This window comes from Phaenicophaeus curvirostris, chromosome 12, assembly GCF_032191515.1.
Source record: "Phaenicophaeus curvirostris isolate KB17595 chromosome 12, BPBGC_Pcur_1.0, whole genome shotgun sequence".
Lineage (NCBI taxonomy): Eukaryota > Metazoa > Chordata > Aves > Cuculiformes > Cuculidae > Phaenicophaeus > Phaenicophaeus curvirostris.
In genome coordinates this window covers 4,529,063-4,545,220 of record NC_091403.1, presented here as the reverse complement: position 1 = coordinate 4,545,220, position 16,158 = coordinate 4,529,063, and the positions used below count along the sequence as shown (strand labels likewise).

The window sequence follows — 16,158 nt, the reverse complement described above, 5'->3', positions numbered from 1 at the left end:
TGGGAGCGCAGGTCATTCCCTGGTATAGTTTTAGCTGTCATCAGCATCTGGAGAAAAATGATGGAACACTCCCTGGTTGAAGGGATTACAGTGGTTGTCTTGGCTTCTGTAATAATCTCTCAATCGGGTGTTCCTTTTTCACCTGCTCTGAACGGCGGTGTTCAGCATCCTCAGCTCATGCAGGTCCCTGGGCACAGCACAAGGCAGCTCATGGGGGTTGAAGACACAATGACTCCTTAGATTTATAGGATCTCCTAAGCCATAGATATTTATTTACTTATTATAAGCCCAAACTATTTCAAATTTTATCTTCTTTACTTTTGAATAATTGCTTATTCTTTCTACAACTTTAGAATCTTAGAAAAAATCCTGTGGTTTGAAACTTTGTGTTTTCCTTCACTTTCTTTGGTTTTCATTGGCTCTGCATTTATTAGTAGATATTTTATTTTACTTTGTTGTTCTAGGTAACTTAGTATCATAGAACCCCTGGGTTGGAAAAGACCTCTGAGATCATCGAGCCCGGCTATACCTGTCCACAACTAAATCATATCCCTAAGCACTTCACCCATCTTTTAAACACCTCCAGGGATGAGGACTCAGTCACCTGCCTGAGCAGCTGCTCCAGTGCCCGAGAACCCTTTCAGTGAAGAAATTTTTCCTACTGTCCAATCTGAACCTCCTCTGGTGTAACTTGGCCATTCTCTCTTGTCCTCTCACCTGTCACTTGTGGGGAGAGACCAACACCCACCTCTCCACAACCTCCTTTCAGGCAGTTGTAGGCAGTGATGAGGTCTCCCTGAGAAACTTGTATATTTTTTTCTTACAGTTCTTTGTAAGTTCTCTCTCTGGGTTTTGGCAGTGTATTTTTATTTTTGAAAGCAATGCCCATCGTCTTATGATCATCTTTGTAGGGACATTTCAACTCTTGAAACAGTGGTGTTTGTTTTGCAGATTCTGATTCTGGGTCTGAATCTGATTCCGATCAGGAGAATGCTGGCTCTGGCAGTAATGCTTCTGGAAGTGACAGCGACCAGGATGATGATAGGGAGGCTATGAAGCCTAGTAACAAGGAGTTATTTGGAGATGACAGTGAGGATGAAGGGGCATCCCATCACACAGGGAGTGACAACCACTCTGAAAGATCCTACAATCGCTCTGAAGCTTCTGGACATTCTGAGCATGAAGATAATGATCAGTCAGATGTGGACCAGCACAGTGTTTCAGAAGCGGCTCATGATGATGAGGAGGATGATCGCAGGCATGGGTCGGACGAAGGCAGTCATCATTCTGAGGGAGAGGGTTCTGAAAAAGCACATTCGGAGGATGAGAAGTGGGGCAAGGAGGACAAAAGCGATCAGTCGGATGATGAGGAGAGACAGCAGAACTCTGATGATGAAGAGAGACAGCAGAACTCTGACGATGAGGAGAAAGTACAGAACTCTGATGAAGATGAAAGGCCACAGATGTCTGATGATGAGGAAAGACTGCAGAACTCGGATGAGGAGAAAATGCAGAACTCTGATGACGAGGAGAGGCCACAGGTCTCAGATGAGGAGAAGATGCAGAATTCAGATGATGATGAAAGGGCCCAACATTCTGATGAGGAGAAGATGCAGAACTCCGATGATGACGAAAGGGCCCAGCGCTCTGATGAGGAGGACCAAGAGCATAAATCTGGTAGGACTGAATACAGTTGTAATGATTTGCTGCTAGTTTGATCTCTGTTTATTGTCTCATTTATATCAGCCTGAAATTATTCAGACCTCAATGTAAAGGCATTAATCACTTAGCTTTCAACTATGGTCATATCTGTAATGTTTATTTTATGCCACGCTTTTAGATTCATTTTCATCTGAATCAACTTATTAATGTGAAGAAATTTTAAAATATGTGGAACAAGGTCTTTAATTTGCTGAAAATAATTATACTGCTTAATAGAGTCTGCAAGGGGCAGTGACAGTGAAGATGAAGTTCTGCGAATGAAGCGGAAGAAACCAATTGCATCAGATTCAGAAGCAGACAGTGATACAGAAGGACAGAAAGGTAACTGGTGACATTGTTTTGTGGGGACTTTGTTCATTTAATCCTCACCTTAAGCGCTCCATTCATCTGCTACAGAACTTGATAACATTGATAGCGCTTGCTTTACAGTGCAGTTACAGTGCCATGGAAATGTACATGCTGTATTTCTGCTAATTACCTCTACTTAGCTTTCAATTTTTCAGTTTCCTCCATGAGAGACAGCTTTTCTTTTACAAAGGTTGTTTCGCATACTTTTACTGAAGGATGTTAAGAAATGGTGCCTCTAATCAGAGCAGCCCAGAGTACCTGCCTTGGGTTTGGCAGGTTCAGCTGGCTGAGAAAGAGGTAGTGATTCTTCTGAGAAGTAAAATCCCCAAAATGTGTTATGAAGTTGCTGCTTATAAATATATAAGATATTTGTTTACTTGAGTAAAGGATGATTTTGTACTCTTAGGTCTTCTGTTGCCATTTTTCAACTGGATTCTCTTATTTGATGGAGCCTTTCCAAGAAAACATACCTTAGGTTCTTAGCCTAAAAATACATGGGGAACACTGCTTTTCAGGACAAGAGAGTAGTGTGTCCTTCGTAAATATAACCTTTGAGGGTGATTTCAAATGGTAATGAAAGTGAAGGATGTGTTAATTTTTATTTTTTTTTTCTGTGAGTCTGATTGCATGTAGAGGGGTGCATGCATGAAAGTGTATATTTAAAAGTGGTAATTTTTCTCTTCAAGAGCATACAGATGTCATGGATCTGTTTGGGGGGGCAGATGACATTTCCTCGGGGAGTGATGGAGAAGACAAGCCACCAACTCCAGGACAGCCCATTGTGAGTGGACTTGACTTTTGAAATCATTAGCATGCCATTCCATTTTGAAATGTGGAACACTGAGTCTGATCATATTTTAGTGAGGAAAAACATCTAATATCATTAAGTAACTGTTAGAGATAATTTTGTCGTAGCTAAAAGAGTTATTGTAGTTTTAAACGTAGCAATATCAGATGGATTAATTTACCTGCCTTCCGCCATCCTTACTCTACTTTTGTACGTGTAAGAAATATACTGATTAGTTCTGATTGTCGTCAAGTAAAATACAAACTCCTTGCTGTCTTTGGTACCTTAGTAAACTGTTTGACAAATATTTTCATTTTGCGTCTTGTCGATAATACAGAAAAATATTTTTTTTATCTGGGAAGAGTTGTCCCCTGTTTAGTCTCCAGTGCTTAGCTGAAAAGCGTATGTCAGCTCCTTTGCTGTTTCCTTACTGTCTTTGGTCTCTTGAGTTTGCTCTGATATTTGAAATAACTTTAAGTGGCATAAAACACGCTGAACTGGTTTGCTTTCACTGAAAATGTGCAGGTTCCTTTACCCAGTGCTTCCTGATCTCTCTCTGTGTATATGGATGATGCTTCTTCAAGCAGAGTGCAAGTGTTTATTAGAGCAATGGCAGCTAGGTAGACTTTTTTCACTTAAACTCCTGATTTTTTTTGTTTATTAGGATGAGAATGGACTGAGTCAAGAACAGCAGGAAGAGGAACCCATTCCAGAGACTAGAATAGAGGTGGAAATACCAAAAGTAAACACAGACTTGGGTAACGATTTGTACTTTGTGAAGCTGCCCAACTTCCTTAGCGTGGAGCCCAGGTAATTGCACAATAAATATGTGATGATAAAGTTTTTTTAGTGTTTCCCTATATTGATTTTTGTTTCAGTAATACAATTAAATATGTTGGCCCTATTTATAATCTTTGACATTAAGATACACGCTTATTGTTGCAGTCGGTAGTAATATTTATTAGTGTTACATATCCAGGGCTGAGTAGTTTTCTTAGGAGTATGGGTTTCAGCTTGATTGAATAACTTCTTGCCTTTAAACCAACCAACAAACCAACTAAAAATATGGTTTAATTGAAAGCACATGCTATCAGTTGAATTTCAAACATAGATAAAGGTCTCAGAGGTATGAAAGTGAAGTGCATGGGATCTTGATGCACTTTTTAGTGATAAAATCAATTTTTATTTTAGAAGAAATCCTTTATTATTTGTGTGTGTTTTTAGTGTACTCTTTAACTATGAAATGGCTGATTACTCTTTTCGTATTGATTTAAACAGAGCTAAAGATTTTTTTTTTTTTCTGGAATTCGTAAGGAGAGACAAAACAAATTATTAGACTTGTTTGTAGTGATAGGTTTGGCCCTAAAGCCTACCTCCAGCACTTCTAGTAAGTTGCTGTTAAATCCATCTCTTTGAGTGTTTTGTTAACCAACTTTATTGTAGTATTCAATCAGTGCCTTGTTAACTGGCAGTGTGGCATTATTTCTGTTATATATTAGTTAACTAATTCTTCCTGGCTTTCATGCTTTATACCGTTTCAGGAGAGAACTGTTAAGAATCCGGTTAGTAGCTGAGAGATGTTCTGAGGATCTTTGGGTGTCAGACAGGACTGAAAATAGAATTGCACAGTAGCAGTCTGTTTATCACTTCTTCCCCTTGCAGCAGCCTGAAAACTATTAGGAAAGAGGCCAAGGAATGGTCTTTCCCTGCTCCTTTCCACCCCTCTCGTCAGATTTTTTGAAGGAAGAGAGGAAAAACAACCTCATCTTCCTTTCCCTTTGGTTGGTTTAAAAAAAAAAGAACAACGATTGTGCTCTTATAAAATCCCTAATTCACCAGCTCTGTGAGATGATAATTTTTCTTTTCTCTGTATGATATTGTGTATGTATTTTGTTCCAGACTTAACCCTGTTCTCATCATCCTGGTGCTAAGGAAACAGTATATTTTAAGGCAGTCTTGCTTTCTCTAGCTAGAGCCATTTAGAGGGTCTGGATGTTAAAGTGTCTGTAATTGATGGTGGTGAAGACACTTAGGAAGGCCTCCTGCAGTGTAGAATCAATGCAGGAAATTAAATGGCTGCAGAAATGGCTCTCACAGCTGCGGTGCCTGCTCTTGGGCATAGAGTATAATTTAAACCTTTGGAGCACCTGTTATTTTTACACAGCTCTAAAATAATCTGGATTAATTTTTTAGAAGAGTAAAGACTGTATTATATCATCTATTGCAGACCTTTCGATCCCCAGTATTATGAAGATGAATTTGAAGATGAGGAGATGCTTGATGAAGAGGGTAGAACTAGGTTAAAACTCAAGGTATAATGTTAATTATCCTTTTCTTTTTTATGCCACATTTCTTCGCAGTCTATGTCAGGTATTTTAAAATGGTGTTTTGAGTTGTGTTTCAGAGTATGAAAGTGTGGAGCAGTTCAGCACTGAGAAAAGTCAATCTGTTTCAATAATAAATTCCTAAAAAAGCTTGACACCTGGATCTTGACTATAAAAGTGTTAACTTTCACTTTAATTTCTTTGCATCTTTCAACAAGTTATCTAGCCTTTCTAACTGTAATTCTTGACCTATGTAGAATAGATTTTACCACTGTTCCGTACTGTGAGTTAGAAAAAATGTTTTTGCTTTTTTTCTTCCACAGGTAGAAAACACAATACGATGGCGGATGCGACGTGATGAGGAAGGGAATGAGATCAGAGAAAGTAATGCACGCATAGTCAAATGGTCAGATGGAAGGTTAGTTTGGACTTTTTGCTTTTGAGGAATGCCGTTGTTCTTGCAGTGAAATGCCATGGCGTGCAGAATTGGAATGTCAGCAAACTTTGATGTCAGTTCTGCACAGCAGAAATTTATTTTGGTCTCAGTGCTTTGAATGTTTTAAGCTCTGCTTCGTTTGGATTTAAATATAATTGGCTTTATACAAAAAGGAAACATGAAGGCTTTCTCCATTTATAAATGAGGCAAAAAATAGACTTTAATGGCTTTATCAAGTAACTGATATACGATTCTCTTTTAAGCATGTCTCTCCACTTGGGCAATGAGGTCTTTGACGTGTACAAGGCGCCACTACAGGGAGATCACAACCATTTGTTTATCAGGCAAGGGACAGGTCTACAAGGACAGGCTGTTTTCAAGACAAAGTTAACCTTCAGGTAAACATACTATTCTGTATCAAATATTAATACCGCTTTTGCAAATAAGTGTTGTAACTAGTATATAAAAATTAGAGGTACCAGTTTTTACATCTTGAGAGCTTAAGTGTTAAATAAGAATGTGCTGTTTTCCAAAGTCAGTATTTCAATAAGGCTTTTTCCTGAATTAGGTGTCCCTCTTTGAAAGGTTAATATGCCATTCACTGCAATATGTAGACTACAAGTATTTTTTATATATATTTTAATTTGCATTTTTAAGTGTAAGTTCTCATCTGAATCAGAAAGAATATTAATATTCCCTGAAATTAATCTTTCTTGTGATGCACAGTTGCTATGAAGGTGATGATTATGTCTTGGGATATTAAAGTGAAATGTGAGGGTGATTATTCAGGCAGGTAATGAACTGCATATGGTTTGCTGAGAGAGGAATTTATGCCTTCAGTAGCTGTTACAATGCACATAAATAATTTTTTAAAAGGATTATGTTTTTAATCTTGCGCAGATGAGTCTATGAAATTTTAAGTATGCTAGCCCTACCGTTGTTGGTTGTCCCTTAAATACACTCCTTTAAAAAGTATTTAACCCATAGGATTATTTTTTTTACAGGCCACACTCTACAGACAGTGCCACTCACAGGAAGATGACTCTGTCTCTGGCAGATAGATGTTCAAAGACCCAGAAAATTCGTATTTTGCCAATGGCAGGTCGTGATCCAGAGTCTCAGCGCACAGAAATGATTAAGGTATTGTGGCACAAAACTCTCTTATCTGCTGGTTTAATAAAAAAAATTGCAGTTGTAACATACCCGAGCATTTCTGAACATTTTATGGCTTTATAAAAAACAGAATGTATTTTGAAGTTACAGCTGAGAGTTGTTAGCTTAACCTTAGAGGTTACAAAAACATCAGTGTGTGTGCAGTCTTTACACTGCCATGAAATTGTATCAAAAGCTACAGTGGAATACAAGGTGCTTCTGAGTATTTTTTTTCTCTTCAATCTTTGTATTTTGCTTCTTTCTTTGGAAAGAAAGAAGAGGAGAGATTAAGAGCTTCCATTCGCAGAGAATCTCAGCAGCGGAGAATGCGAGAGAAGCAACATCAGCGTGGTCTGAGTGCAAATTATTTAGAACCTGATCGCTATGATGAAGAGGATGAGGGAGATGATTCTATCAGCCTAGCAGCTATCAAAAACAGATACAAAGGTGGCATCAGAGGTAATTAAACCTTACCAGCATGTATTTAGGGCCTGTGTTAGTCAGATGGATTCATTACACAGAAGAGTCCTGGTAAGATTGCATTTGCCAGGTCGTTTTGACACATGAGGAGACATGAATTCAGTTGATATCAGATTATTTTGTTTATGCTGGGGTTAGATTCTGCCAAGCTTTTTGCGGGAATAAATAAAAGAGAACTATTTTCAATACTCTCTCTTCCTCACCCATTTCATTTTTCTCTGTAGAGGAACGTGCTAGGATCTACTCTTCTGACAGTGATGAGGGCTCAGATGATGATAAAACACAAAGATTACTCAAGGCAAAGAAACTTACTAGTGATGAGGTAAGAAAAAGATTTTGCTCTTAAGCTGTTATTTTTCAGTCAGGAACATTTCCTGCACTAAATCTAGTTTTTAAAGCTGAGGCTTTTGTAGTTTCATCTATGCTGTAATGAATGTATTATTTGACTTGGAATGTTTTCCATGGTAATGGATCACCAATTTCTTATACACTGCATTAGTTCATAGACCTCAGTGATTCCCAAAGGAGGTCACTATTGTGATTTCTGATTTAAAGATGGAAAAACTTATGCAGGGATGGGGCAGACACAGCTTTCTTGTAGCCCCTTTCAGGTACTGGAAGGCCTCTATAAGGCTCCTTGGAGCCTTCTCTTCTCCATGGTGAGCCAGCCCAACTCTTTCAGCCTGTCCTGGTATGGGAGGTGCTCCAGCCACCCAAAGTCAACAGCATTTCTCTGCTGCTTGAGCAGTGATAGCCTCCATTTTAAAACTGGATGGCTTGAAGTTAATAATTCCCATCAGGGCCACAGAGTGGTGCTGCAGTATTGCAAAAAAGCCCAGTGATGCATAACTACTTACTTTCAGTCACCAGATAGGAAGTGTGGTACTCCTAATACACGTCTACATACGTGAAACAGTTGACTTGCTGTGCACAGCCTTGCTCTTCTGTGCATTTAGTCAACAACACAGCACAAAGTATTGTCCTGGTAACAATTCATTACTATTACTGAAAACATCAGTCTGTTGTTAATAACCCTCTATCACACACAGCAAGTGGCTTTACTGTTACTGTGGTTAATGGGGGTATTCTGCTAAACAGGAAGATGAATCATTTAACAGTAGCTTTGCTAGATTACAAGAGAATGCTTGTTCTGAGGAAGAAGCTATCGTTGAGATTCCCACCCTACTAATTCCTGTTTTTCATGCTAAAATCCTTCCTGAGATTCTGACTGTACTTAATATATTAATATAGACTAAAATGCTTTGAATAAATGTTCTGAAACTTTAGTAATTCATTAAAGTACTGAAACTCAATCTTTCCTGCCTCTTAAAATCCAAGTTGCTTTAAAAAAAAGAAAAACAAAAAAAAACAAAACTAAATTTAAAAAAAAGAAAACAAGCCCAAAACCAACAGATGGAAAAAGCAGTGAGGTTACTTAGATGTGAGGGTATTTTTAAAGGTACTTGTTATTGTTTTGAGTTTTGTATTTTAGCTTGAAGTGTGTTGGTTTATTTTTGTCCTTTTTTGCCTTTAGGAAGGTGAACCTTCTGGAAAGAGAAAAGCAGAGGATGATGACAAAGCAAGTAAGAAGCATAAGAAATATGTGATCAGCGATGAAGAGGAAGATGATGATGATTAAGAAAGCACAAAAGTTGATTTTTTTTTAATATATATATTTATATATATATATCTTGTACAGTTCTCTTACCACAAAGATGTAAGTAACCATGATGGGGTTATTTTGATAAAGGAAAATTCCATTGAAGTCTACATTTTTGGTGTGAATAAAATTTTTTGACTTCCTTTTACCTTTTAAGATTTTTCTCTTATTGCAGAAATTGCTGCTCCGGGGATCATCACAGTGCCGTTTCTTAATCTTGCACAGTACATTTCAGTTTTGAGAATTGTAGTAACTGATTTTCCCAGTGAATTAATCAGTGATTTTTACTGAGTTCATTAGGAGAAATCATTCTAATCTTTACAGATTGCTTAAATGATAAGTTTGCCTGACAAGGGTATGGCAGTGTAGTTTACCATTATTATAGAAGGGCTGGGAGAACATTTGAGTGGTATGGTACAATTCTGTCTTTTTCCTAAATATTTTTTAGTTCCTGTTTACTGTGAACAAAACATTATATGCTGATATGTTTTGGTGACTGAAAATATTTCTTGTCATATATGAGTAAACTGTGAAGTTCCTGTGGTTAGAATAATTAACTGATCATCATGTGAGACATTTATTTTTCATGCATTGAAATCCAGAATGAAAATCCATTGGCTGAGCCTTGATAATAATAATTGGCACATGCTAGTGATGTAAATGTCAGAGTAAAGAACACCTATTTAAACAAAATTAAGAAATATCTGCAAGCAGAGATGAAAGTCTCCTTTAAAAGGTGAAATGAACCACAATGCAAAAACATGTCCTAAGAATAGTGTCTTATAATCTCATATAATCCTTATGGTGCTATTTCTTGTTCTTCCTGATTGGTTTTATAAATAGTTTTGTTTAGCAGGGAAGTCACTGAAGGAGGGTGTTCTGGACAGAATCAGTGCTGCTTTTATACTATTTCTAAATACCTTATTTGATGATGTAATACTAGTTGTAAAGTGGGGAAAGAAGAGAAGAAATACATGAACTTTTCCACACTTTCTTTCCAGGATGAATTATCCCATATGTAGTTTCTCTCATCGGTGAGAGAGCATTCAGATATTCTCTGTGTTGCTTTTTCACCTGATTCTGGATGTGACTTGAAAAAGGTAACAGAAAGAAATCAGAACCAGCCTAATGCCTCTTGAAACAAAACCATTGACTGATGCTTTGAAAAGTTCATGATGTAGATTGTTGTTACGTAAGAGGAAATAAAGCAGCTGATTGATAGTTAAGTAAGAGGACTGTTACCCTTCTCTCTCCTGCCCTGCTTTTTACAAAACAGAAGAGTATAAGTGCCTCGTAGTGAGCATTTTGTTCTTGTGGCATTCCCTGGTTCTTTGAGATACAGCTTTCGACCTGGACGTCTTGTTTTTCTCATCTTTAATCAGGCCAGAAGTTTTCCGAAATGATATACCTCTATTTTTCATGCCTGGAAGGTACGAGGAGCGTTCTAGCTGCAGTAGGACAGAGCTCTGCATGTGTTAATGTATTCTGCTGAGCAGCTGCCTGCAGTGTAGATATTTGCAAGAATGAAAACAAAGTGAGAAATGTTAACTGGGAGGTCTGAGTGCCTGAGAAACTGTTCTTTTTTGCTATGATTAAATTGTTATCTAAGAGTTCTGTGCCTCTTTAATGTGCAGATAAAACCTTTCTCCATCTGCTGGAATTCTGACCCTGTAATCCTCTTAGTTTAGACCTCTGCTGGGAGACTGGCTTCTTACATGATGTTACCTGCTTTCTGTTTGTAACCTTCTCAGGAAGAAGCTGGCTGTTTAGAAAGGGTCTCATTCTGTATGGATGTAACATGCTGTACTTTCACATAAAAACCGCCCAGATACCTCTTAAGCAACCGGTTTGGTGTGTGGAAACACACCACCCTTTGCTTTAATGTCAGTTTAATTAGTGTTGGCTGTTTTTATTTTTTCTACGCTCCTATGAGTGAAAATGTTTTAATTACTTTCATAGGTTTGATGCTAACTAAGCCTTTACTAAGTGATCCGCTTTAGCTTCCAGAAATGAGGCTTTTTGTGGATTAAAAAGATGAAAAGAAGTAATTTTTTACACTGTCTTCTTTTGTAAATTGCTATTTTAAAGTCTTATTTGAACACGGAATTTCAGAAAGTGTTTTCTCAGCTTAAACTGGTTTAACAATCATCCTGTAATTAAAGTCACTTGAATGAATTTAGTCTTATCCACAGTATTTTTTTAATTGTGAGTCTAATGTATAGTTTTATTAAACTGAAAGCAGTTTACTAGTATCCCTTTTCACAACCTCCAAGTATGACAGAATTACTTGGAATTGTTTCATTTTATTCAAATTAAAAATATTAAGCCAAAGGAAAAAGAATCTGGATTGAACTGTGTTTACTCTGGTGCTGAGTGGTAAGAATAGTTCTTCCAGGAAGAACATTTGAACAACTTCCAGAAAATAAAAATTTCTTTGAAGGGCTGATATTAAGCTATGTAAGTACTAGGCTGACTCTAGCCTCGTGGCAGGATGTAGGATAAATTCTCTTTAAACAGTCACCAAAAGCTGTTCTGAAGTCTATAGTTTTGTTGTTTAAGAAGTATCCTTCAACTGTGTCCTGGTTTCCAGTTTATCTAGAATTTTCTTTCTGGTACCTGGTGGCATTTTCAACCAGCAATTTTTCTCCATCCTAGCCATGCGACTTGGCATGAATTTCCTATTGCGGCACACACGATGGATCAAGGAGTGCCCACTGAAAGGAGCAGCTGCCCACACAATCCTTTGCTCTTCCTAGCAGCAGGTTTGGCAATAACTAGCCCAGGACAGTGAGTCAACTTGGTAAACTGTCAGGAAATTTCTTTTCTGCTGAGTTTGTGTGTTTTCTGCCAGGCTTGCCTGCAGAAATGCCTTACAGGCCGCGTAAGCATCACAGCCATCTCAGTTCAGTCGACTTGGAGGACATCAGGGAAGGGTCATCTCTTTGGCAGAGGTAAACATTGATTTGGCTTTCGGATGAAAACTTTCCCTGACCATACAGAAAGAAGCAAATACTTTTCCACTGGTGTAGCTGTCTCGACTAGCACATTAGAAAAAGGAGCTGTGCCTTGAAGTGGTGCAAGGGGAAGCAGAGGTGGAGCAGGACATCCCGTATATGGCATCAAGTTTCAGCTCAGTTCTGATATGAAGCTGCAGCCTGAGGAATGTGATAAACATGAGATGGTGACTTTCCTATGAAGTCATGGGTATTTATTTCTCAGCCAGTAGCCATGGAGGTCCTTGGTGTCAGCCCATTCTAGTAGAGCACTGTTGTTTGACAACATTAGACTGCTAGTTGAGCTCTCTGGGTGTTGTTGAATGCATAGAGACTGTTACAGGGGAATGATCAAGAAGTTGATTTGTTGCTGATAAAAGTTTTGATTTTTGCTATAAGAGGTATAACGTCTTATACCTGTGAAACTTAGGTTATTCTAAGGCTCAGGAACTTGTCTGTGGCTTGACTTCGAAGTGCTTCTCAGAGGGCAATGTGACTAATACCTGCTGTTGCTTTGACTTGAGCTGAGGTTTTTTAATACTTGTCTGGACATGAAAGACTTGCAAAAAAGCTGCAAACTGGTATTGATTACTAGCTTGTATCTTTAATTGCTTCAAAACTCCTAGGCATTCTGAGGAATTATGTATGCTAAGTAGTTGGGGAAGTACCGTAAAATTAAGTAAATCTGTGCTGAAGTGATTGTCACAAAGACTTTTTTTCTTGAGGGTTTTGGTGGTTGTTTTTAAAGGGTATTTTTAATGCTTTAAAGGCCTGTAAATCTTAGTGTATGGGTTGATATCTGGAAGAAATCAGTGATAAAAGTGGAAGCTTAACTTCAGAAAGTGATTTTTGTTTTGGTCTGGGTTTTTCTTTTCCATTAAGGCTTGTTCTTGAAGAAGTGAGAGGTGGTAGAGCCAGTTTACCAACAAACGTGAAGTCTCTGGGTTCTGTTGAAATTTTCTGGGAAGCACTAGCTTATTGTTAGTCACTGAGTCATAACCACTTTGTATTCTTTATTGTAAATGAAAGATAAATAAAATCTTATAAAACAGTGGAAGTATTAAGTAACATACCCTCTTTTTTTATATCTTGTGACTGAGTCAGCTATCTCATTTTATATTGTTTGATGCTTTTTCTGTTCTTTGCAAAATACTTCAGAATATAACTGTGTAAGCGAGGTGCTAATCTTAGCCTGGTAATTTGGCAGTTTTCTTAAGGATTTTTTTATTGAGTTTAAAGATGCATGGTAAACGTTTTGCACAGGACAGGTTCTCACAATGAGACTCATTATTGATCTTATGATAAATCCTTTTTTTAGAAAATTTACATGAATACTGAAGAAACGCTCTCATTTTCAATATATGAAGGAAATAAACATTAGGGTTTTGGTACCAGCAGTACCAGCCTTTCCATTCAGGTGTTTAGCACGCTTGTATGTACCTCATTTTATATCAATATTAACACGTCTTGAGTTATTATCCTTTTTCCATACCCGCCTTGCTACGCTATGTATGTCAAATTGGTAATTTGCCTTTTGGATTGAATTTTCTGTGTTTTTCTCAGTACAGGTTTTTCTGGTGATTAGCAAAGGCAAGGAGAACATCTTCCTTTGGAAAAAAATGCGAAATAGCCACTGTCATTTTGAGAAGCACTGCTGATCACTTACAGCATCACATCTGATGATGAAACAGGAGGCTTAAATAACAAGGACAGAAATAGTGGAGTGTTAGCTTACTGACTAAAAATGTTTGCCTGTTTTTCTTCCCATGAGTTCTGTGAATTGCCTTGGGACATAGATGATATTCCTCTTTTCTTCTTGGAACTTATACAAATGCTTTATTGAGCAGACAGTCTTCATCTAAGGTAAAAAGCTTGTGGTTTCATAGAACTGCAGGTTTTGGCCCAAATATGCTTGTATTCATAGATCAGTCTTCTGAAAATGACTGGGACACATTCTTATGTTGGGACTAACTCGTTTAGGTCAGCCTAATAGGAGATCATAGGGTACAGATCAAACTCTTACAGTACCTACAGTAAAGACATTTAAGCCCATAGCAACCTCCTGTGTTTTAGGAAGAGTCAAATTGTTGAAGACTAAATTTTCAAATGATAGTTTCAGGAAAGTAAGTTTTGTAGCAGTCCAGCTTGTATAAATGGCCTGATTGATCTACATTGCAGTGGTCTCTATGTAACAATGAATGGAAAACAATTTAGAGGGGAACAACCTTCCAAGTCCACAAGGTGTCTTGACAAGCCGGTGGTTTTTAAGGAGGGCTGATGCTTTCAGAAGTGTTTGGGCTTATGGTGAAGGATGTACAACCCAAGATGAAATATTGTAGAGGTAAAATGGTCAACTTCTGGAATAAACAACAGGATCCTTAACCTAGCAAGCTAGAGGCATTCAGTCTAGGATGTGAAAGCTGTCTGAAGGAAAAAAAATCTAGTAAGGTTGCATAAAGCCCGTTATAGTCCCTGGTGAGTATTTATGGTAGGTTTGTAAAAGATTCAAGAAACATATTATGCAGTGAAAACACTAATACAGCCTTGACCTGTTGCTGTGTGACTCGGCAGTGCTATAAAAACCAAAAGATTGATTTATTTCAGGTAATAAAGGGGATCAGATTCCCTGAGAAAATAAGTTTTCATAAGTAGGATGTGCAAATAAAGCATGTTTGGGAAGAAAAAGAATAGTATATTCAGTATAAAATACAGGCATTTGTTACTACCTGTTCTCTAAAGTTGTCAAGACAAATTGGTACTCAGTTCAGCACCCACTGTGGTGTGTCCTTTCAGGATGTGCCTGGTCACTGTCAGTCTGAATTTCAGGTCTGTACTGAAAGTTTTCCAAGAATTTACAGAACAAACCAACAAGCAGCAATACAGCTGTCACATAGGCAGGGTTTGAACAGAGCCCAGAGAAAGGTATGCAGCATCATAACAGGTAGCGAGTTCTGCTACTCAGTCAGCTTTTTTAACCTTCAGTTTAAGAAAGAGAAGTCCAGCTGAGCACAGCACCCTTAAACCTTTCTTGTATGGGATTGTAGCTTCAGCTAAACTCGAGCACTTTCTACTGTTGCAGTCAGGTTTAGTCACGGGTAGTGGGTTATACATAGAAAATATATTTATTTTTATCTTGAGAGCCAGCTGACTTGATCTGGCTGCCCCTACTCAACAGACATGTTGGATTGGATGTTGCTGTAAATAAAAAAAGCTTTATGGGTATTAAAATATCCGTGTTTGAGGTTAGAAATACTTACTTGCAATGGGATGAAAAAATTAGGGACCAGGGGAGTGTATATTCAAGGATAGCAGGAGTGGCTGAATGAGATCAAGAGCTTTCTGAAGCTCTGACTGCCCCTGTTCTTATCTCAGAAATAACATCTGTGCATCTATTTGTGTTATTTATGGTGCTTGCCTGGTTGATAATTAGGTTTGTGTCTGCTGTAGCCATTTAGACAATGTTTTCCTGGGATCTCCACTGGCAGGTGGCTGATTTTCTGCGTTTGGTATCGCGGTAGAAAGCCCCCTGCAGAAGGATCCCTTTCTGCCCTTCAGGTCACATTGGTGGTTTGATGCTGCACACAGTTGGCGCAGTCTACCGAGCTGTATTTTCCTGTGTTCTAAGCTGACTGCATTTTCTTTTAGAAGCAATTAATTCACAACTGTCTTGGGTGGAGGCTTTTCTGTTGTGAGCTGAATGCTGCTGCTATTTTCATAGTAGGCAGAGCACGAAGGATTAAGAGCAAATACTTGGAAGTGTCCTATCTAAGCTATTGTTAAGGACCTCGTCAACAATGAGCTCTAGGAGGCTCTTCAGAACTGTTAATTGCTGTAATTACAGGTATGGTTAGGCATATAGCTGTGTGCTGGGTTTTAAGACACTTCCATCACCGCATCATTTTGCATTCACTGAATTAATTGTTGATAAGATCAGCATGAACTTTACTTAAACAACTGGCATATTTAAATACTTTCTGAAGAAAAACTTGCTTAGAGAAGTTGATTGTTAGATGATATTGATGGGCTTTTCTTTGCTAAGGAAGAGATGGTTTGGTTTGTTGATATGTTCCCTGTGTTGATATTATTGTGGAAGAACCTTCCTGAATCAGTAAGTGAGTCCAGATTTGTATGAGGGACAAATAAGGGGGGATTGGTGTTTCATGAATACCATTCCCAGGATTTTTCATGTATATTTATATGTATGAGTGTATATTTTTCATGTAATTCTAATGTCTCTGGACATAGTAAAAAATTCT

The 16,158-nt window shown here is 38.0% G+C and overlaps 1 protein-coding gene across 2 annotated transcripts in view; it reads left to right on the top strand.

Annotated features, from left to right (window-relative positions):
* The window catches only part of LEO1 (LEO1 homolog, Paf1/RNA polymerase II complex component), a 29,600-nt gene that overhangs the window by 1,377 nt on the left and 12,065 nt on the right, over positions 1-16,158 (top strand). The window contains exons 2-12 of one of the 2 annotated variants that reach the window (XR_011338236.1): positions 952-1,677; positions 1,939-2,043; positions 2,757-2,851; positions 3,522-3,667; positions 5,085-5,169; positions 5,505-5,599; positions 5,881-6,015; positions 6,622-6,757; positions 7,042-7,228; positions 7,474-7,571; positions 8,784-8,966. Coding sequence is in view for 1 of the 2 variants with exons in the window: in XM_069866363.1 (XP_069722464.1) it covers positions 952-1,677; positions 1,939-2,043; positions 2,757-2,851; positions 3,522-3,667; positions 5,085-5,169; positions 5,505-5,599; positions 5,881-6,015; positions 6,622-6,757; positions 7,042-7,228; positions 7,474-7,571; positions 8,784-8,888 (1,913 nt within the window). In the remaining variant the exon portion in view is untranslated. Of the gene's footprint in view, positions 1-951; positions 1,678-1,938; positions 2,044-2,756; positions 2,852-3,521; positions 3,668-5,084; positions 5,170-5,504; positions 5,600-5,880; positions 6,016-6,621; positions 6,758-7,041; positions 7,229-7,473; positions 7,572-8,783; positions 9,058-16,158 lie in introns of those variants that run through there. The other variant, XM_069866363.1, reaches the window with a different exon arrangement.